Source organism: Sciurus carolinensis, chromosome 8, assembly GCF_902686445.1.
Source record: "Sciurus carolinensis chromosome 8, mSciCar1.2, whole genome shotgun sequence".
In the NCBI taxonomy this organism is placed as follows: domain Eukaryota; kingdom Metazoa; phylum Chordata; class Mammalia; order Rodentia; family Sciuridae; genus Sciurus; species Sciurus carolinensis.
Genome location: NC_062220.1, coordinates 113,082,570 through 113,105,189, shown reverse-complemented (window position 1 = coordinate 113,105,189; position 22,620 = coordinate 113,082,570). Strand labels below are relative to the sequence as shown.

At 39.1% G+C, this 22,620-nt stretch overlaps 1 protein-coding gene across 1 annotated transcript in view; it reads left to right on the top strand.

Annotated features, from left to right (window-relative positions):
- The window catches only part of Vopp1 (VOPP1 WW domain binding protein), a 100,334-nt gene that overhangs the window by 32,258 nt on the left and 45,456 nt on the right, over positions 1-22,620 (top strand). The window contains exon 2 of the mRNA XM_047562068.1: positions 18,573-18,631. Coding sequence (XP_047418024.1) covers positions 18,573-18,631 — 59 coding nt within the window. The remainder of the gene's footprint in view (positions 1-18,572; positions 18,632-22,620) is intronic.

Sequence of the window (22,620 nt, the reverse complement as noted above, 5' to 3'; positions counted from 1 at the left end):
GGATGTGGGTAGAGCTTATCAGCTCTGATTCTTCTCGGCCTCCACCTCGGTGGTGTAACATTTGGTACTTATTAGTACTCAGTAAGTGGTAAAACTTTGTTGAGAATGAACTTCTGTGGGTGGTTTGAGATATGGATTTTTGTCTCAATGGTTTGGAGTAGTTGAAGTGGGAGGAAAAAGTGGGACTGTCAGAAGGTGATTATTTCTGGGCTTGGAAAGGGAAAATAGACCCATGCTTTTACACACATTGTCTCCTCAGTAGATGAGGATATTAGCAGGCTCTAAAATTGAAGTCAATCAGAGGTTTTATTATGCTTATGCTATAATTGTTTTCCTTTCCCTAAGTCAGTAGGTAACTGGGGAGTGAGCCACTGATTGTGCTTCTTTGCTTGTATTGTTCTTAGCTCAGGTGATGCTGAAATGAACACAGGATATTCTCACATGCATAGGTGATTGATTGGCTGATGAAGCCTAGCCCAAAGTCTGGGCAACAGTTCTCAGGTAGAAGAACCTTGTTGGGAATTATACATAATCTTTCAGAAAAATGGAATATAGTTACCTTATGTACTTTTTTTTTTGCCTCTGTTGTCCAAGTGGCCTGAGAGCTATTATTTGATGCAATTGGCTCAGGCACATTTTCTCACAACTCAAGTGCCCAGGGGACCTGTTATAAAAATACTTCAATGAGATGTTCTATTCAGTCTTTCATGACATGGCTGAGTGCTCTGGGTGCTCGGGGACAAAATATATGTGTTCAGCCCAAGGAAACCAGCAAAAGTCATACAGGGCAGAGGGCACAGTGTCAGTGCCAACTAAGAGGGAGGAAGCAGAGGCCAAGAGTAGAAGTTCACCTGTAGCCTCTGGGACAACCTTTCCCCACCGGTATACATCAGGAAAGATGTGTTAGCTCTTCATTGCTATAACAAAATACCAGAGATAAACAACTCTAAGAAGGAAAGATTTATTTTGGCTCATATTTTTAGAGATTTCAGTCCATGTTCAGTTGACCCTATTGCTTTGGGGCCTGTGATCAAGCAGCATGTTATTGCAGGGAATATGAGGTAGAGCAAACTGTTTACCTCATGGTGACTGAAGCATAGAGAGACCTCCAAAAACCTAACTTCCACTAGGCCCCACCTGCTAAAAGTTCCACCATGTCATGATGGTAATCAAGCCTTTAGCATGTGGGCTTTTGGGGGACACTTAAGAGACAAACTATTACAAAGAGATTTCTTACAGTCCAGTGTTAGGGAATTAGATGGAGTCAGGTTGGGAGGTTTAGAGTCACCATCAGTACTACTGCCAGAAAATGACTGGCCCCTTCCCTCCAGAAGCTTCTTAGAATTTCTGTGAAATCCTTCAGACTTCTTTGATATAACTTCAAATCACAGTGTTTGCTTCCAGGCAATACTTCCAGCCCCAAATTCTGCTGCAGGAGCTCTGGATTTCACAAAACTGTCTGAATTCCATTCCGTTCACTCTCTGTTATAATTCTGGGCAGTGAATGGTGAGTGAGGTTGGGTGCTTGTTCAACTGAAATGGGTGCAACCTGCCTTTTCCTGCAGCTGACACTCTCCCTGAGTGATGACCAACCTCTGCCCCAGTCACTCTCCCCTGTGCCATGGTCAGTGTTCCTCAAGACAACAGCATTGTGTCTGCATTAGCTTTATGGCTGAATCCTGTTTCCTGCCACACACTTGGTCATCATTCTCTCTCCTCCTTCCCCCCACTCTACAAAAACATTTGGAGAGACATGACCATCATTGGAGTGTGTCTTTCATTGTCTGCCTTAGCACATTGTGCTCCTGAATTCTCTGTCCCTTCTGTGCTAAATCTTGCCTTCTTAGGTTGTAGTCACCCCAAGTAAAGCAATCAGGGCCAGTCTCCAGGGTTTCTGGTTAAATCAAATCAGTATTTCTGATTAGGCAGAAGAGGAAGGGGAGGAGTGAGCATTTTTTAATTTTTAATTTTATTTTGCAATTTTTTACTGGTGTGTTATGGCTATACATATTGATGGGATTGGTTATGTATTTGTACATGCACAATATATATAACAATATAATGTGGCCATTATCACTCGCCCAACACTTTTCCCCTCCCTCCCTCCCTACCTTCTCCCTTTCCTCTACTGATCTCCCTTTGACTTTCAGGAGATCTATACCTACTTTTCCTTTTTCCTCCCTAGTTTTCGCATATGAGAGAAAACATCTGACCCTTAACCTTCTGAGTTTGACTTATTTCACTTAACATAATGGTCTCTAGCTTCATCCATTTTCCAGAAAATGCCATGATTTTATTTTTAGTTATGGTCGAATAAAACTCCATTGTGCATATATACCACATTTTCTTTATCCATTCATCTGTTAATGGGCACATAGGCTGGTTCCATAGTTTGGCTATTGTGAATTATGCTGCTATAAACATGGGGATCACGAGCATTTTTACAGCAACGTTTCTTGCACGCCCAGCTAGGTTCAGACACTGGGTTTAAGTAGATGATTGAGGCAGGGCCCTCAAACTTGAGAGGTTCCTGAAAATGCAGCCCTGTAGGAGGAGGCTAGGCCCTGCATGCGTGATCATAGCACAGTAGCACAGCACACAAGGTTGTCACCAGGGGAAGAACATAGCCTTTGGAGGCAGCTGCAGGCCAGCTATGTGATGGAAACCACATGCTGTGCTTCTGTACAGAGAGGACAGTTCCTCCCCAGTTGGTTATGCACTGAGCACACCTCCTGGCTGATAGTAGGCTCTTTCACATAGCATGGCTAGAAACCAATAAGTTAATGTAACTGAAAATCCATTGTATGCTGAAGTGCTAGTTGTTACTATAAAATTCAGAGCCTCAAGGAGAAAACAAACAGCTGACAGTGTGGAAATTGGGGAAATTTATCTCAGTGTGGCTAAGCCTAAGCCTGCATGGTGGAAACTGTGAGGGAGGGCAATCTGAGTGGAGGTGGCTAGACCTAGACTTTATGGGGCAGGTGGGTGGAGGATGGCTATAATGGTGGGGGTTGGGAGAGAAGTGGGTAAGAGACGGAGACAGGAAGTACTCAGTGGAGTGGGAGTGCAACCGTGCCAACGAGTCTGGAATCTGACCTCTCAGTGAGGCATCAGGGTTTTAAGAGAAAGCTAAGAACATCCCAGGTTATCATTTGTTTATGTAATGGAACCTCAATAAGACAATGAGAGAGGTTGGTCAATGATCCACTATTACTGTCAGATAGGAGGAATAAGGTCAGGTATTCGAGGGCACAGAAGGGTGACTGTCATTAACATTAATGTGTTGTATATCTCAAAAAAATTTTAATGTACTCACCATAAAAAATCATTAAGGTTTAAGGTGATGGATCTGTTAACTACCCTAAGTTCATCATTACCTAGTATAAATATGAATAAAACATCAAATTGTACCTTGTAATAGTATGTGTCAATAAAAAAAAACCGATTTTTTCAAAAAAGAAGAAAGGGTTTTGTGACCTCAGCAGGTAGGAAGTCATAATTAATGGGGAACCCCTGGAGATTTCATACTGGGAGTTGTTGTACTATGCTAGGTCCTTTCTGGGATCTTTGATAGAGCCCTACGTAGCCCCCTATGCTTTGTAACATCTTATGAGAAGTTAAGGGGGCAGGCTTAGGGTCAGCAGCTGCCCAGACAGGATACCAGGTGCTAGAGGTCATGGGCCTTGTCTAGGATGCCATAGTGATTCTGGGACTTGCTTAGCTCTTCCTTCTCCCTTAGTCTTCACCTGTATCTTCCTTTTGTCCCATCAGCAAGCTCACCTCCTGGCCCCTGTTACCAGCAAGGATGGTAGCTTTGATGGCAAGATAGGAAAGTGCTGGGGAGAGACAGGTCTTGATGGCCATGTGGATGGAGCAGGAAGAAGAGGAGCTGGGAATGACATTTGGCTGGTGTGGAGGTGGAGTGCTGTTCCTTGAAATTGAGAGCACTGGGTGGGCAGAGGCTCTCAGCTTTGGAGATTTCTGGTATGAAGTTCCTGTGGGAAGATTTTCTCACTTCTGGTCAAGATTTCTTGCAGCAGCTAGACAAATGTCTTCCTGGCTTAGGAGAGACCTGCTCTCCTGATGAGCTACAGCATCGTATTCTGGTGTTCTTTCATGAGCAGGACACTTGCAAGAAGGCTGTAGCTAGAGAAATGTGTGGGCCCAGCCAGAATGGGATCAGAATCGTAGGAGTGAGCACAAAAGCAGAAACCCAGTTCTGGGAAAATATGGAGATTGGGACCCTGAATGACAGATGCTAAGATTATATCATTGAGTTTGCCTTGAATCAGAGTGAGACTTTCAGCAGCCCCAACTTCCTGACACAGCTGCTCACCAGAGGAAGTGAGAGTTGGCCCAAGTCATTGGTGAACATCACCACACTGTGCACTGGCCAAAACTGAAGGATTTATAAAATTATATGAGAAATGAAGGCACAGATGATCGTCTTTTGATAGCCGAGTCTGCCAATGGAATCCAGGTATTTGAACTAGGAAACCCAGTGAAAATCTATCTGGTTGTGTTTGCAGAAATTTTTGTCATCTGCTTTCATTTGCTATTTTTTACTTTTGTACTACATTATCTTCCTTTTCTCTCTCCATTCCTATTCTCTCTCTCTTTTTTTTTTTTTTTTTTTTTTTTTTGCGGTGCTGGGGATTGAACCCAGGACCTTGTGCTTAGGAGGCCCCTAGTCTCTTAATTAAAAAAAAAAAGCCTCATGAAACAATTTCCAATACATATTTTAACAAGAATAACACAAAGGTAGCTGACAGAGATGGGAGACAGTCATAAAAAGTTTGCTTGATATTATTCCAGAAATGAGTTTGTTCAAGGCAGAAAAGGCCATTGCTTCTTAACAACACTTAAAAGAGTTGTTTTGCTTTTAGATCTGAATTCTGTCATCTTCCTTCCTATGATATTTTTCATTCACCTCCCTACCCACCAATGCACACACCAGTGGGAGAAAAAGAAAGAAGGAAGGCTGGGGTTGTAGCTCAGTTATAGAGTGCTTGCCTCTCATGTGTGAGACACTGAGTTCAGTCCTCAACACCACATTAAAGAAATAAATAAGTAAATAAGATATTGTGTATAAAATATATTGTGTACAAAAAATATTTTAAAAAAGAAAGAAGGAAAAAATGAGGAGGGTCAGAGGAAACCAATCAGAACTCAATATAGTGTTAATTAGAAATAATCATGAGCTGAACCCATGAAATATGTTGAATGTAACTGTAAGTCAGAGGTGGGTAAAGAAAGTTTCTCAGATCATGTGTCCAGCATGTTTTGGGTATATATTTCCTTTAATTTTGTAAACATATGGTATGTCCTTGATTTCTGGTTTATGAGAATGAGGGGAAGTGAGTAGAAATTAATGCTGGTGTTAATACATTTTCTTTTATTGTAGCAAAGTACCCGAGACTGGGTACTTTGTGAAGAAAAGAGTTTTTTTAGCTCATGGTTTTGGGGGCTGAAAGTTCAAAATCAATCAGGCTGTTTAGCTTCTAAGAGCCTCCCAGGCTGTTTCACAGCATGGAGGAGGAGCAGAAAGCAACATAGCTATATGCAGAAGGGACCACAGAGTGAGACCGGAAGCAAGAGGGTTTCAGGGTTCACACTTGCTCTTTTTATGACAGCCTGTCTTCTCATGAACTAACCAGGTCTTGTAAGAACTATATCCATCTCTTTCAAGGGTGATGATTCAGTAACTTAATTAATTACCTCCCAGCTCTTAAAAGTTCCACCACCTCTCATATCACCAAACTGTAGAAATCATTGTAATTGTGTGAAGCTCTCAAAGGAATATAGTACTTAGAGTGGGAGTGTCTGGCTCTCTAGGGGAAGGAGGGTGGGCATCAAGGTCCTTTGGTAGATTCATGTTTAGGAACTGATTCATATTTCAGTTGAATAGCAGTTAGGTGGTATTGAGGTAGGGTGCCATGGGTTTGGAATGGGGATGCACTGGTATATTGAGGTCCCAGGAAATAGTCTAGGAATTTGCAGAGACAGAGATGGGTCAGGAGGTGCTTGTCCTGAGAGAGGCATTTGAGGTGGACACACGGGCCCAGATTGGGCCCAGGTTGGGGTATGGCCTTGTGTCCTAGGAACTCTGGGAGGGGATTGAGGCACCTGACCCAGCAGTGTTAAATTCAGGTGTGTGATTTTAAAACAGTTTGTAGATGATTGTGGTCTAAGGTGTTTGAATTAATTTGCATAACACCACATTGATGACTGAGAAGGGAGGGCCAGGTAGGATTTAGGACTAAAAATGAGCACCCTTTGATATGTCCACATGGCAAATATGTTCCTGTTTTTGTTTATTCCTCTTTTCCATTTTCCCTTTTGGGGAATTTTCTTGGGTGGATAATAAGAGGGTTTCTTTGACTCAGTAGTGTCCCTACCCTCTGCAGAAGCTGAGAGTTGGGAATTTCCAGGCCTCAGACTGGTCTGGAAGCTTTCCTAGTATCTTACCTCACAATGCTACCACTTCCTCTTTGGTGACTAGAAGCAAAAGGTAGACAACACATGATCAATAATCCTGATACCTACAGTTGACTCGAGAGGGAGTTTTCTTTTGTGGTACAGGGAATTATAAATCAGGAAATTATAAATTGTAAGCAACAGCTCTGTGGATATCCTAGATGGGAGCTTCCCTAGGTTGAAGCTACCTGAGGGGTAGACAGTGGTGACCTTCCTGAGAGGGAATTTGTATCCTGCCTGGTCCCTTTGGGTGCTGCCTTATGGGAGCACCGTGTGGGCTCTCTCCCACCCTCTGAATAAGACACAGAAATAAGCCTCCAGTCTCCCTGTCTGTCCTGGAGGTAGTTGATTGAACCAGCTTTAGAAATCACTCTTGTGAGTTGGTGTTAAACAGAAAATGATCAAGTCAGTGGTGTTCAGGAGTGAGACAGAACTGGCACTTAATGTTCTCAGCCTCAAAATTTTAGCTTATACATGTACAACTTCTGAGTACAGCCATCCTGTTATCCTCAGTTTCACTTCCACGGTTCAGTTACATGTGGTCAACCACAGCCTTAAAGTACAGGAAAGTACAATAAGGTATTTTGAGACAGCAAAAGAGAAACTACATATAACTCTCATTACAATTACAGTCATATTCTATTTTATTATTGTTATTGTGCCTAATTTATAAATTAAAATTTATCATAGATAAGTATGTATAGGACCATCATAGTATATGTAGCTATGGTTTCAAACATGCACTGGGAGTCTAATCCCCCCAGATAAGAGAGAGGTGTGTACACGTTCTAATAATATTGTATCAGGCCAACACAGAACGGCTTCTCTGTTTCCCCCCAAGATTTGTCTGTGAAAACTTAGCCCCTTAACATTTAAAATTAAATCAGTTCAAAAGAAGAAACAGAAAGTCTCTTAGACCCTTGGAAATAGCTTTTTAACTTTATTAGTACAGATAATATTATTGGAGTCCCAGGCCAGAGGCCTGACTCAAGGGGTCCTGTCAAACCAGGTCTAGTTCTAAACTTTTAGTTTGTTCTAATTCACTATGGTTGAATTCATAGATTCTATGTTCCCACTATCCATAAAGACACTAGTGAATTTTAACTGCATTTTTGGTTGAGTTTTATGTGATTATGGTTCTCAAGACTAAGCCCTCCCAGTACTGGATAGGACAGCTTGCCAGGAGATGCATGCAGTAGTTATACATGTGCAGGGCACTTCGTATGCCTTATTTCATTTAAACCTCAAGGCAAGATGGGAATACATTCTCTCCTTTTTATAGAAGAAGCCAGCTAGATGGCATCTGGTGATCTGACCAAGGCACAGAAGCAGGTGTTGGGCCAGGAGTGTGACATACTTATTTTAGTAATTTGTATTGCCTTTAACTGTGGGTGACCCAACATTGATTCAGCCTGAAGGTGTGTTTTTGTCACATCTCAACTTGTTTCAATGTCTAGTACTTCTTTAAGTGAGAATGTAGACATTCAGGAATTTATGTCATCGAAGAATCTAACATGCATTCCTTCTGAAATGTAATTCAAATGGGAGGGAGGTACACAGCCTGTTAGAAAATTCTTAGCCACTTTTCTTGACATTTTGTTCTTAGACCTATAGTACTTAATTTTTCTAGGCATCTCTGTCCAAAAATGGTGAAAAGTTGATATTATTCCTTCATCTGATGATTAAGTTTTGGATTTACTAGCAAAGATTTAGGGCCGACTGGAGAAGAGTATGTACTTCAGTCATCCCATTCTGGGGCACAGTCATTGGAAACAACCAACCTTTCACTGTTCTCAGTCACTTCCTATGATATCATTCGAAGCAGATGCCCAAGTTGCAGATCAGGTGGTTGTAGAGTTGATCTGCAGACTTTTTTCTATACCACAGCCCTTGCGTTTTGTGCAATTACATTAGAAAGGGTGGGTTGTCTGGATTAAGCCCGTAGGGAGAGCATCCAAAAGTTTGGTCTCAGTTCAGTGCTTTTGTTGGAATAGGGCCCATAATTAAGATTGATTATATTCATTTGTTGCCAGCAAATAACGGTTGCACTGTTATTTCTATCTGTTATCACTGATTTCAGACCATTCTAATTAAATCTCCCAGTCATCAGTTTTTGAATGAAAGATGTTTTGTGGCATTTGGAAAATTTGTCACATAAACCTTTTTGGCTGAAGCCCATACATTCATTTCATATTGTTCTGTGTCCCAAAGTTGTACCTCTAAGTATTTTTAGCAGCTAAAAACTCTTCTGAACTCAAGATAATTTCTTCATGGGTCATCCCCCGGATGAACTTTGGGCTTCTTTCCTTTATGATTTATTTGTGATAGGTTAGCCATTTTAAGCACAGAGGCACAAATCTCCTTAACAAAACTGATAAGGAGTTTTGTGCCTTATTTTGCTCTGAGGTGAGGAATCATGAAAGTGTTAGTAAGTCATAAAACCTCATTTTGGGGATATAGGTTTAGGGTCTTTCATATGAATTCAGTTTTGTTCTAATTTTCTTTTAGATAGTAAAACAATGCCTAAAATAAATCTTGGGCCAGTTCCCTGTGCAAGAGAATCCCTCCTAAAGACAGGATTATGGATTTTGATGACACAGGAAACTGTAACATCTATACACCATCAGAGAAAATATGAAGACATGGTAGACCGGCAGACCTTAAGTGAAATTGCAACTTTCCGCTTGTTTCCTGTGCTCTTTTAAGTTAATTCACATCTGGGAGAGCTTTGTTTGACCATTTGTAAATGGATGTGCCACCTAACAAAACAAAATAATAAAAAACAAAACAACAACAAAAAATTCCAGTTATATGTGGAAGCCAGGTGCAGTGGTGCATGCTTGTGGTCTCAGCTACTCTTGAAGGCTAAGGCAGAAAGATTACTTGAACACAGGAGCTGGCGGCCAACCTGGGCAACAGAGTGAAACCCTGTTTTTTTTTTTTTTTTTTTTTTTTTGTTGTTTTTTTAAAGAAAGAAGAAAAGAAAAGATATGTAAGGAATTACTGTAAGGGCTGGTAGTTTCACTCCTAGGTACCTACCCAAGTAATCAAGATACTTGTCCCATACAGGGACATGCATGCAATGTTTGTAGCAGGATTATTCACAATAATGAAAACACAGAAACAACCCAGATGTCTTATCAACGGGTGAGTGGATAAATAAAAATGTAATATTACTATACAATGGAATACTGTTCAGCACTAGCAAAGAAGAAAGTGCTGATATGTGCAGTAGTATAGTATAGATGGACTGAATCCAGACATAAAGGACTATATAACTTGTATAATTTTATTTAATTGAACCTTGTAGAAAAGGCACAGCTATAAAGATGGAAAGCAGGAAAGTATTACGTTGGGTTGGAATAGCAGCTGGAGTTGACTACAGAATTACATGAGGGAAGTATCTAGGGAGAAAGAAATATTGAATTGGGGTGATGTAGGTACAACTATATACATTTCAAAAAGTTCACCAAACTATACATTGAAAATGAATGACTTTTTTTTGGTATTATTTTTTTTGTATTTTAGTTTTTAAATTTTATTTTATTTTACTTTTTACGATATAGAGTCACACCATTCGTGTAATCATACATGTACAAAGGGTGATGATGTTTGTCTCTTCTCACCATCTTTCCTTCCCCACCCCTACCCCTCCCCTCATTTCCCTCTACACAGTCCAACTTTCCTCCATTCTTCCCTTACCCCCACCCCCACCCCTGTTACGTATCAGCATCCACTTAGAAAATGAATGGTTTTTATGGTATATAAATGAAGCCTTAGCAAACTAAGCTGGAACTTGAGTCACCTGTCTCATGAATTATGCTTTTAAATGGATAATTGTTTTAAAAAATGGCATAATAGGTTTTCAGACCTATTATGCTACATGGGCGTGAGTAATACTTCTGAATGCCTAAGTATGTTTGTAGTTGTTCAGTAAAACTCATCTTTTGCATTAAGACTCTTATAGTTCCCTTGCTTTGGCCACAAAAATTTATAGCTATTGTTAGAAGAATTTAAATCTTAAACTGAGAGATATTTTTAAGGTAATCTTAAAGAAATTACCCTATCTAAAATAACTGTATAAATTTGGCTTAAGCTGTTATATTTTTTCTCCTATGAATATATATATATATATTTATATATTTATTATTGCATCAATGAAATTAAATATATGCAATTTTTTGGGGTGATCAGGTATTAATCCCAGGAGTGCTGAACCACTGAGCCACATCCCCAGCCATTTTTAATATTTATATATATATATATTTTTTTTTTTTTGAGACAAGGTCTCGCTAAGTTGCTGAGACTAGCTTTGAACTCATGATCCTCCTGCCTCAGCCTTCCAAGTTGCTGGAATTATAGGAGTGCACCATTGCACCTGGCTATGCAATGCATTTTAAATTAATTAAAGAAATGAACACTTTCCAGATGTTAAACTTTATTTATTTATTTATTTAGTACTAGGGGTTGAACCCGGGGTGCTTAACCACTAAGCCACATCCTCAGCCCTTTTTGAGGCAGAGTCTCGCTAAGTTACTTAGGGCCTTCCATGTTGCTGAGGCTGGCTTTAAACTTGTGATCCTCTTGCCTCAGCCTCCTGAGCCATTGGAATTACAGTCATGTGCTGCTGTGCCTGGCTAGATGTTAAATATTTATAAGGACAATTTTAATTGCTGCCCACATGAATATTTGTTTCAATACTCTTGTCTATTATATTTCATAAGTTTCACTCCTCTGTTAGTTTTTATTTAATTGCTAGTTGAATCGTTTTCTTTTTGTTGTTAACTAACATATTTCTGTATGTTAAATATCTCTTCATATCCACTTTCTATTTCCTTCTTGGGTACTAAGTGGTCTGCTTTTTAAAGTAAAATTTATTTGAGAGTTACAAACAAAATGTTATGAGTTCTATACAGAAAATTTGAAGACTTTTAAAATGTACAATGGAAAGAAATCATCTCTACCATCACCTAAAAGATAATTAACTGTTAGTATTTTGGTGCTTATCTTTCTGTTGTACTTTCTTCCTCCTATGATGCCTAACAAAAATCCATAATTCTAGATTACTATTTTTTTGGCCTTTTTAAGCAGTATATTTCCATATTAGTATATATTTCTCTACAATTTGAAATGCTGACTAATAGGTCTTTTGAATGTAAAGTAATTTTGTTAACCAAAATTATAATGGAAGTGTAATTTGAAATTTATATCTTAAAAATGTAAATTTCAAATTTTTATTTTGGCTATTTCTAGTTTTAATTTTTTATCAATGCTTATTCAATCATTAATACTGTTTCCATGGGTAAATATTATAACCTCACTGAAATTATATATATTTTTGGATTTTTTAATACATGTTGAAAAATTATCCTTCTGAGACATTACATTTATTTTCTCAGTAGTATTATGTGACATGGCTTTTGCCTCACACCCTCATCAACAGTGGATGCTCAGGGTTGTTTTCTTTTATCTATCAAGTTGATAGATAAAAACCACACCATTATGATTTACATTTATTTGATTATTAATGAGTACTGTCTCTTAAAATAGATTTATTGGACTTATTATGTTTCTTCTTTGAAAATTTCTAGTATCTATTATACTTTATTTTTTCCTGGAATTTTTGTCTTTTTCATAAGGAATTGTACAAGTTCTTTCTGAATTGTTTAAAGGTGTTAAGCTTATTATATTTTGATATTTTCTTCTGTTATTTACCTTTTAATTTTGGTTATTGATTAATTCTTATCTATAGGGAATGAAGATTTTTAGCTGCTTGAGTTAGGGACCTTGAAGAAACCTGCTCCCATACATATCTTCAGTTAAAAACTAAAGCAGAAAAATCAAAGAAAATTTATTCAGAGTAAGTCATGAGAGTTCACAGAATTTTCCCAGGGATATGTGGCTGGGGCTTATTTATGTCTTACACTCAAAATTTTCTGCAGAATCTTCAAGAGTAGGCAGTGCTAGAACTCTGATCATTACTTGTGGCAGTGTATGAATTGCTGATGTGGTTTCTTCTATAAGTGGAAGATGTTAAGAGTTTCACTGTGTTCTTTCCTTTTAATAAATGATGCTTGAGAGAAGCCTCATACTCTTATCTGTAAAAAATCAAGAAGGTGGTTTTTTTTTTTTTTTTCCATAAACCCAGGGATTAAGTAATTAGCACATAGGGAATCTATGAAAATTCCAGCATGGGAATTTAGTGTATGATCATTCCTATTTATTAATTGAAATTCAGAGACCTTTCGATAATTACTCTCAAGGGGTATGTCATCTCTGTATAATTTCCTGTCCCGACTTGAATGGGCCTCTCACAGCTGCCCTCTGCCTCTGTCTCAGGTCCTGAGCACCAGATCGACAACATCCTAGAGGCTCCCTTTGTTGTCAGTCTCTACAGAGTGTAAAGTGCCCACTCTAATTGGGCTGGAACTGAGAGCAGCCGGGATCTCATTGCGTGTGTCAAGTTCAGCTTTTGATGAATGTGAAAGCAGCATTGTGGCTTAGCGGGGGGCCTCTTGCCTTTGACAAAGACAGAATCCTGGGGCTATCCTCCTGGGCTGTCCCCATCATTTCAAAGCAAATCATGAACTTACTGGTTCAGGACTGTTTGAACTTGATATGTAAAATAAAGACCCATTCTTTCCAGGTGTCAGGGTGCCTAGTTCTATTAGTGAACCACTGGTTGCTAGTTTGTCTGTAACTCATCTGAAGATCCTACCTCAACTTCTACATTGAACAAAAGGAGAAAAGTTAGAATCCACATTGATTTGATTCTCTTAGACCCTGCTGTATACTTCTGGGTGTCCCAAAGTCACAAGCTTCAGTTCTTACAAATTCAACCATGTTTTAGTGTGGTACAACTATTTCTTTAATTTGGGAATGTATGTACCATTTAATTAGGAAATTGTGTTTTGGGGCCTCCCATATTCTGTACAGGTAGATGTGGAAGAGTTTATGTCAATATGGAGGATTACTCTTGGAGATTAGCAAGGATTTGTTCCTCTGGTCTTATTTGAATCCTGACTAAATATGGATAACTATTTTTAGGATGGCTTAACTACATCTGTAGGTATCCTGCTCCTTGAATCAGACTACCACATTTTTTTTTTTCTGAGCACAATTGTATTACAGACCTTTCCAACTGAAATCATAGATTCCCTCAGTTGAGATGTTCCTGACAATAGCATCTCCTCAGGATCCTGGATACTTTGTTAATAGTATGTTACTACTCTTCATGATCTCTTAAAGAAATAGATGGCTTATTGTTTCTGGTATGCATATGAAATAAATATTACATCATGAGTTCATGGAAGGCCTGTTGCTTCCCCAGAATCTAATACAGTGTCCTGACTACTGAGGATGCAAGAAAGCAGCTGGCCTCTCCTAACAAATGTTACAGATGTACATTCTGTTTTGGTAGATGATCAGTCCTTAGGAAACCAGGGTAGTATCTTGAAAAACAGGTAGAATTTAGGAATAGGTAAGAACTCCTAAAACTGACTTGTTTTTTTAGAGGGACTTTTCCTTTTTAAAGAGATTTTGGAAAGCCAAATCTTGCATAAATATAAGGTATTCCATATTTAGAACCTTTGTCCTCAAGAATTTTGGAAACATTGCTTTTCGCTTAAAGGATAATTGATTGTAATAAAACAAGCCTTGGAATCATTATCATTTAGCCGAGAGAATTAAGAAAGCTTGCTTCAAGATACACATTTAAGGACAGAGATGCTATCTAGTGTGGCATTCATTGAACTAGAAGTTCCCAATCTGATAGATTTAATTTCATTTTCTTCATAAAGGAATTTGAGGGATTAAGCAGGGAAAAGTGTATTCTCTTTTAGAAATAAGGCAATGTGGTTAGTAAATGGCAGTGAGAACCAGAACCTAATTTGTCCAGTTCTTTGGTTCATTTTTCCTTTGTGTCTTCTTCTTTGCTCCTCCACCTGGGTGCTTCTTGCAGTAAAACTGAACACAGTGCCTTCTTTTTGAGTTTCCCTTGTCCACCTCCACTGTTTGCCACTGGAACCCATCTCTGAGAGCCCACTAGTGTTTGGGAGTGCTCTGAAAATCCCCCTTTCTCATCCTTCACAAACTTCCCTTTAGACCACAGCTCCACAGTTCCAACTGCCTGGTTTTGCCCTGCGTACTGGCAATTATCCTAGATTTGGACCTGGTAGGGGAAACTGTCCTTGTTAGTAGACTTCAAGTTGACAGTAGCTGGCCCTCAACCCTGGGTTGTTTGCTGTAGGAATTTTCCTCTCTACCTCCTGCCCCAAGGAAACTACTGTGTGTTCTAACCACATGGCTGTGTTCTCTTGCATCCTCCTGCAGGCTGACCAACACCTAGTATTCAGTTAGCAAACATGTATTGAAGGAAAGGTTCAATGATACAAATAATCCAGACTTTATCCAGCCTCATTAATTAATTGAAATTTCAACTAATTAATGAAACCTTATAAATTTGTGGTCTTCATGGTATTCAGCTGTCAAGTAAAATAGTGCCACATATTAACTTTAGTGAGATATTATATATGTACCTAATTACAATCTTACCACTCCTTAGAAGAAAGCTGTTGTAAAAGTTCACAGACCAAAGCAGTGAAAAGATTTCCTATATATTAGCAAATTTCAAAACCTTACACTATTTTCAATAGCAACAAAAGTACGCTGTATTTTAATGCTAGGTAGCTCTGTAGAAGTGGTGTTTTCTGCTTTAGGAAATATAGCTCTCTATTTTCTTTCATTTATTTATTTATTTTTTTTTTATTTTTTGTGTTGTTGGGAATCCTAACAAACCCAGGGCCTTGTGCATGCCAGGCAGACACTTTATCACTGAGCCATATTTCTAGCCCGATAGCCATCCATTTTCTTTTATAAATGAACTGGGATTTGTACTTAGGTAAGAAATGGTAAAAAGTCACAAATAACTGTGAACAAGAATGACCAATAAGTAGGCACTGTGACGTTACAGAATATCCCAGCAAAAATGCCAGAAGGTTTTGGGAGGTATGAGTAAGAATGGAATGGAAATGATACCCTTCACAAGGGAGGGTCTCAAGAGTAAAGTATGTGACCCTTATGATTTTCTTGTGAGCACTCAAGTTACTGTGTCTGAACTGCTTGGTTGCTTCTAGCCAAGAAGTGACATGTGCAGTTGTGTCATGATAGCCTTAGTGTGTGTTTTCAGTCCCAGAAGAGTGGGTTTTATTGTTTTATGTATTTATTTTGGGGTGCTAGGGATCAAACCCAGGACTTTTTGCATGCTAAGCATGTACTCCACCACTGACTGATCAACACCTCCAGCCCGAGATTTTTTAAAAAAATTCTTTCGACTTTACTTTTTGTTTTAATGTGAAAAATACTCAATCCAAAAGTCAAACTGTATAAAATATATTTTCAGGGAAATCTTATTCTCATCCCTCTTTCCACCCCACCCCATCCTAGACACCCAGAGTAAGCCTTTTCATTAGTTTTTACTGTTCACTTCCTGATATTCTTTCCTGTAAAAAGCCAAATATACCATTTTCCTTTTTCATAGTGGATAGCACATGGGGTGCACACTTTTGCATACTGGAAATACCTGTGGGGACTGCGATTTTACTTAACCCTGCATCTTGGAAATACCTGTGGGGTCTCTGAGACCTTCATTCTGTTTTTAAAAATTTTTAATTTTATTTGTTCTAATTAGTTGTACATGATGGGCTTCATAGTATTGTGTAATTGTGGGTGAGCTGTCATTTATTATTCAACCTTCTCTGAATAGGCATGTGCCTCATTTCCCAGGACTTTGCCATTAGAAATAATACCACAATAAATAATCCTGTGCATATGGTGTTTCGTATTTGTGAAGAAAGCTCATAAGCAATTAAAGAGAAATGAGTTAGTAGTTTTCATGACATTTTTGTAAATGTCCTTACCAATAGCCATGTCTGAGAGTGCCTAACAGTTGTGCTGTGTATAACAGTTCAGTGCATTTATTGAACAGCCACATATGTAAATTCAAATACACACGTCTATACACACTAAGGGTTTTAAAATTTGTAACATGGTATATTCCTAACATTCACGTATCCGGAGACAATATAAATTCAGAAATGCAAAAGTACTTCAAAAGAAAAAAATCCTGGCTAAAGTCCAGTACATTAGTTCTACTTTTTTTGGTATTTTCCAAGATGTGGAGCTGGTCTATCAAAGTAGTGGCCATGTCAGTTTAGGGAACTCTTGAAAGAGAAATTCCAAAGCAGGCAACACTGGAAGCAGGAGTCTTTATTTCACCATGCTATTTCTGTCACCATTGACCCTTGTTCTTTAACTCAGTTCTTTACCTGAGTTCTCACTCAGCCTGTGGACTGTCTCTGCTGGGCTTCCCACAGTAGCAGCCAGGGCTACTGGAGGAAGGGGGTTTCAACTAGAGTTCTGATGTTCCCTGACCTTTGGGGCCAGTAGCCATCAGGAAAACCTGTTTCCTGACTGTGGCGAGCTTGAGTATCAAATTCCAAGAAAGTTTGCTTGTCTGTAGTGGTGATGGAGAATAAAGAAGACCCATTTAAAGTGCCACATGGAAGAAAGACCCGGTTTCCCAGTTTATCACAGAAGACTCTGGTGAAATGAATTGTAATTTGGGGCAGAGACCTGCAATTGCTCTTCACTGCCAAAATAAATTGATTTCTTCGGCTGTCTAAACTTCATTTCTTAAACTGGACAGGAGCTCACCTAAGCTAAATTAAACTCATTTTCCATTAATAAAACTGGGTCACTCTGGGCTGCCTATAGTATGCTTCTGAGTGTCTTAAAGCACATTCCAAAAAACCCAGTGTTTCATGCTATTTTCATAACTCACCTCATTTAGCTAGCATAACCTATAACATTTGCATACACCTCTCCCTTGGCGTCCTGCTACAGATTTGGGGTCTGCTTCTAACTTCGTTATAGCTGTCAGGCAGATTCTAGCAGAGGGCATCCTCATACACCTGTTGAGGCTGGAAAAAGGCCAAAGGGACTGACTACCTTGGGCCCCCTGCCTTGCCCAAAAAGTCTTGGTTTTCTCTGTGCATTTTTTCCAGTGTTCCTACTGCTGATCCCTTTGCACTATAGTGTTTTGAAAGTTTTATTTATCCATAGGGGCAACAGACTAGATCTTGGGTGTAGAAGTTGTACATTACAAAATAGATGTCATACATGGAGCAATCTTAGAAAAAAGGCTCATTCAGGGAGGTCAGAGCATTTCTGATTCAAGATCTCTGAGCAGTTGATGACACTGGCTTGTTCTCAGTCATTGGAGTTGGGTGTGAGCCACTAGGGTGACATCTGGTCTCCTGCTCCAAGGCTTGTGCATATTCAACTGCCCTCCCTTTTTGGTTTGGAATCCCACCTTCACAATGACAGGAGTTGAACCTACAAGGAAGGCCCATTGTTTTTTCCTGTTCCCCTCTCCCTCCCTTCTCTTCCTGCGACTGAGAGAGGACCTAGGGTGTGCCTTATGGGTGTTGCCCATGAATCCTGACTTACACCATCTGGCAGATAAATCCCAACTGTGGGATGAATGGTTTGAATCTGGCGTTTGGAATATTGCGCAACATAAAGATCTAGAAAAAGTAAAATAGTGGGAGATATCTTTCAAACAAAAAAATTGGAGGGAAATAAAAATCACTGTAGTGCTTCATTTCATGCATTTTTTACTAATCTGAAGAATCATACCATGTAAATTTTTAAAAATGGAACTCAGGTAGCTCAGTGGTAGAGTGCTTGCTAGCATCTATGAGGTTCTTGGTTAAATTACCAGCACCACAAAACAACAGCAACCAAATTTAACTTTCTACTGAAATGAACACAGTTTATTTAGAAATGTGGAAAACCAGATTAAATAATAGGAAAATAAGTGTTTACCTTTGTTTTCCATCCTTTTAGAAAATTTAAATGAACAGTCATGAGAAACAGGGGTGGACCTCCCTCTAACTTTTGGCCTGCCCTGATCCCCCAACTTTTCATGCTTTTAAGCTATAATTTCTCCTCCTTCTTTGTTGCTTGTGCGAGATCTTCTCAACAATATGCAAGTTACTCACCACTGACAAAGTTTCTTTTGCTTCTGTTTCTAGTGCGCAGAGGCCAAAAAACATTGCTGGTATTTTGAAGGACTGTATCCAACCTATTATATGTAAGTATTTGTCTCTGTTGATGTGGTTCTGTGGTCATCTCTTTTTCTGGAATTATTTCTTTAATAGGTGCGACTGGGTTATGGGATGGGGAAAGCCCCAGCATGGCCCAACCTCCACCCCAGAATTTAGACCTGCCTCTGCTTATGGACAGCAGGTGGCCTACCAGAGGGCCTTCAGCCTGCTCAGATCAGTCACTTTGAGGATATAAATACTATGGGTTGTGTTTGTGAGGCATCTGAGCTTCTCCTACATGATTGGTGAAAAGGAGCAAGGTGTCTTTGGAAGGCAAAACTTATGTCAGTTTATATAAATTTTTCTAAGTAAAGGGAGAAGGATAATAGGAATAGATTTATGAACTCGAGCAGGACAAGAAAGAGTTTCAGCTGAGCTCAAGTAGTATGTGAGCTTGTGTTGCAGGGGAGGGGCGTGAAAGAGAGAGAGACAGTGAGTGTGTGTGTGAGAGAAATCACAATGATTCTTCTCCCTGAAGCCCCTCCCTAGACAGGGGCAATCATAGCTCTGCTCTGCATAGCTCTCCACTCAGGAGGCAGGTTATGTTCCTTCCTGTGCCCTCCTGGGTGTCTGCTAGGTTTGCTCTTATTAAAGTGTTGCTGCACTTTCTCCCTGTTGTTATTATGTATTTTTAATATCTGCTGGGTTAGCCACTAACTATATACAGCCACCTGCCTTGGTAATTGAATTACCTCTCCAGGATACCAATTACTGTTTTTGATTGTGTTTTGAAGTTCCATAGGTTTTGTGTGGATTGTTCTAAATCAATTTTCCCCAAAAGCTCTGATATCTTTAGTATAATTTTGTAAAACATGAGATTTTTCAATAATACACATAAATTGTGTTATAGCAGAAACACTGTATATTCTAGTATATAGACTAATTGGATAGGAAATACATAACACAGCCAGCCAGCCATAGGATACCTCAAAATTGGGTCTGTACTAAACATGTATAGACTTCTTCCTCTGTCATTGTTCCCTAAACAGTACAGTATAACTACTATTTACATAGCATTTACATCATATTTGGTATTATAAGTAATACAGAGATGATTTGGAGGGGATATGCATAAACTTTGTAAAAGTACAAGGGTGTTTTATATGAGGGACTTGAGCATCTTTGGATTTTGGTATCTGCAGGGGTACTGGAACCAATCCCCTTAGACCCTTGGAGACAAGTGTGATAACTAAAAGTATTGTTTCTTAATTGTCCAGGATGTACATTTGTTTTTCTGTTATTCTTACCTGTCTAGGGAGACCAACCTGAGAGGAGGAAGGCTTATGCATATGTGAAGCACAGGGAAATTGGCAATGTCTTGTCTTGGTTTCATACCGACAAGCAGGAATCCTTAACACCCCACTTGCAGGGGTCCTGGCAGAGAGCCTTTGCAGCTGCAGAAAGACAAAACCCACTTGTAAAATGAAGCAAAAGCATAAGGACTTTGATTCTAATTCCAGAGCTGTCAGGTTGAAGACAAATAGTTATAACAGGGGAGATAAAATATTTTGGTTCTTCTCTCTTTAATGAATTTTTGTTAGTCTGCCTTCTTTCCTTGATTCAGCTTCTTTTGTAAAGGTGTGTCACCCACTTCTTCAAATGAGTTCTTCCTTGAAAACAGATATTTCTCCAATTGTTTTGTCGATCAATTTGTGAGAGTGAATGGCTATTCTTGTACTTGTTCATTTTTTTTCCTTCTTCATTTATTATATATTTTGAGATTGTTTCTGCATTGAGAGAAAACACAAAGACAAGTCCTGCTCTCATCACACATACCTGCTGGTTTGGTTTCCTTTCCTCTTTTCCAATGGTGAGAAGGATCCAGGCTCTAAGATTGTATTATCATGAAAGATGAAAAGTCACATCACTTTAATGATTAGGATACTGGCATTAGAATACTGACACTCAACATAGAAATAATAACAGGTAATACTTATTGTACCCAGTATAGGCTAGGCATACCCTGGACATGAATTAATGCCCTTAATCTCATAGCCATTGGAAAATCCCAGCCACAACCACTAGTTCCCTTGATTCTACCTCTGATCTTCCTGTTTCTCTCCTATATTTATAGTGCCCTCATCTGAACCCAGGCTTCTCTCAGTGCTCATCTGAACCAATGCAGAAGCTTTTGAATGCATCTTCTATCTCTTCTCTCATCCTGATCTCATATCTTATAAATTTTCATGTTACATTTTTTATTACAATCATTAGGGACAAAGTTCAGCTTTTTATCCATCTTTATTTTTTTATTTATTTTTAAAAATATTTTTTAGTTGTAGATGGACACAGTACTTTTATTTTACTTATTTTTTTGTGTGGTGCTGAGGAGTGAGCCCAGTGCCTCACATGTGCTAGGCAAGGGCATTACCACTGAGCCACAACCCCAGCCCCAGATTTTTTTCCATCTTTATAAACAGTAGGTTCCCAAGATATTTGTCTGGCTTGATCTTCTTTCTTTTTCTTTTTCTTTTTCTTTTTTTTTTAATATCTTCTCTATTTTGAATTCCATAAGAGCAATGACTTATACTTTTTGGAATTTCCTGTGCCTAGAATAGTGCCTGGCACATTCCTAAATGTTGAGGCAGTTCATGTCATGAGAAGTCTTGCATGATTCAGTTTTCCTTCCCCTGCATCAGGACTTCTTCCTCTTTCTCCATTTGGCTCTGATATAGTACCCTGAGTAGTCCTCACTAACACTAGTCTAACACATTGTGTGTCCCCTGAGTGCTTCCAGGAAGTGGCAATGGCTTGTAAACTTATTTTACATACATGACTTTGTCCAGTGCCTGGCACAAATCATTGTTTGTCTCTTGTTCGTGCAGCTTTCTATCCCTGATTTTTATTTCTCATATTTTCCCATATTCTGGTACCCTTTCCTTAAGCATAGATTTTAAGTAGGTAACAAAAGGTCAGGCCTCAAATATTTGCTCTGTTTTTTTCTTATTTGAGGTGAAACTCACATAGCAAAATTAACCATTTTAAGGTGAATTATGCAGTAGCACAGAGGATATTCCCAACATTGTGCAATCACCACCTCTATTCAGTTTTAAACAGCTTTATTACTTCACTCTATTATCTACCAGCTCTTTGACCTCATCCATTTCTTCCTCTCTAAAATGTTAAGACAAGTTTTGACCTTCTGGATCATGGTCAAAACTGAAATCACTTGTGAATATCTACATACCCAATGATAACAGACATCTCTGCTATATAGGTTCATGTGATTAATTCTTATACAGACTAAATATGCCACTTTTCTACACATTTGAGGGATGTCAGAGTCCTGATGCAACTATCGTGATGCCGAGGAGAAGAGCCACCTACTTCAGTCAACCAGCACTTGGGATACTTAACACTCAAAAACTGTTCTCCCTGATCTCTGACAAGATGGATAATGAAGCATTTTTATTCAAGGGGAATGAGGAGAAATTTTTTAGCTTCTGTATTCAAGCTGGTCTTGCTGCAGGTTATGTATTAGCCACAGTGCATACTAGAAGTGCTGGGGCCTGCAGAAGACATGACTGCCCAATCAAGCCAATTCCGTGGATTGGAACTAACAGTGGTACAGGTGATGGAAGACTCAGAGCCGGCCCTGGGCTTACCCTGTTGTTCAGCATCAGGACAGTATCAAGCGTTGGGCTAGTGATCTGTTCTTTTTACACTGCCCCTGACCTGGCCTCTCTAAATGTTTATGTGCAAGATGCTCTCCTGAGGCAGTGACAGCTGCACTTCATTCTCTCAGTCCCCAAGTATTTGTTGAGTGTCTGCCACATGTCATTTGTGTGTTGCTGTGCTATATAGGACACAGAAGGTACTTGGGCCTCAGAGGCATGGTGTAATATTGTGAGATTGGTTATTTCTGAAGCATCTATAACATTACATTAAAAAACCTACAAGTTACAATGGATCTCATTTTAAAAATATATTTCCAGTGTATTATACCTTTCATTTCTTCTGGGTAAAGTGCTTTATA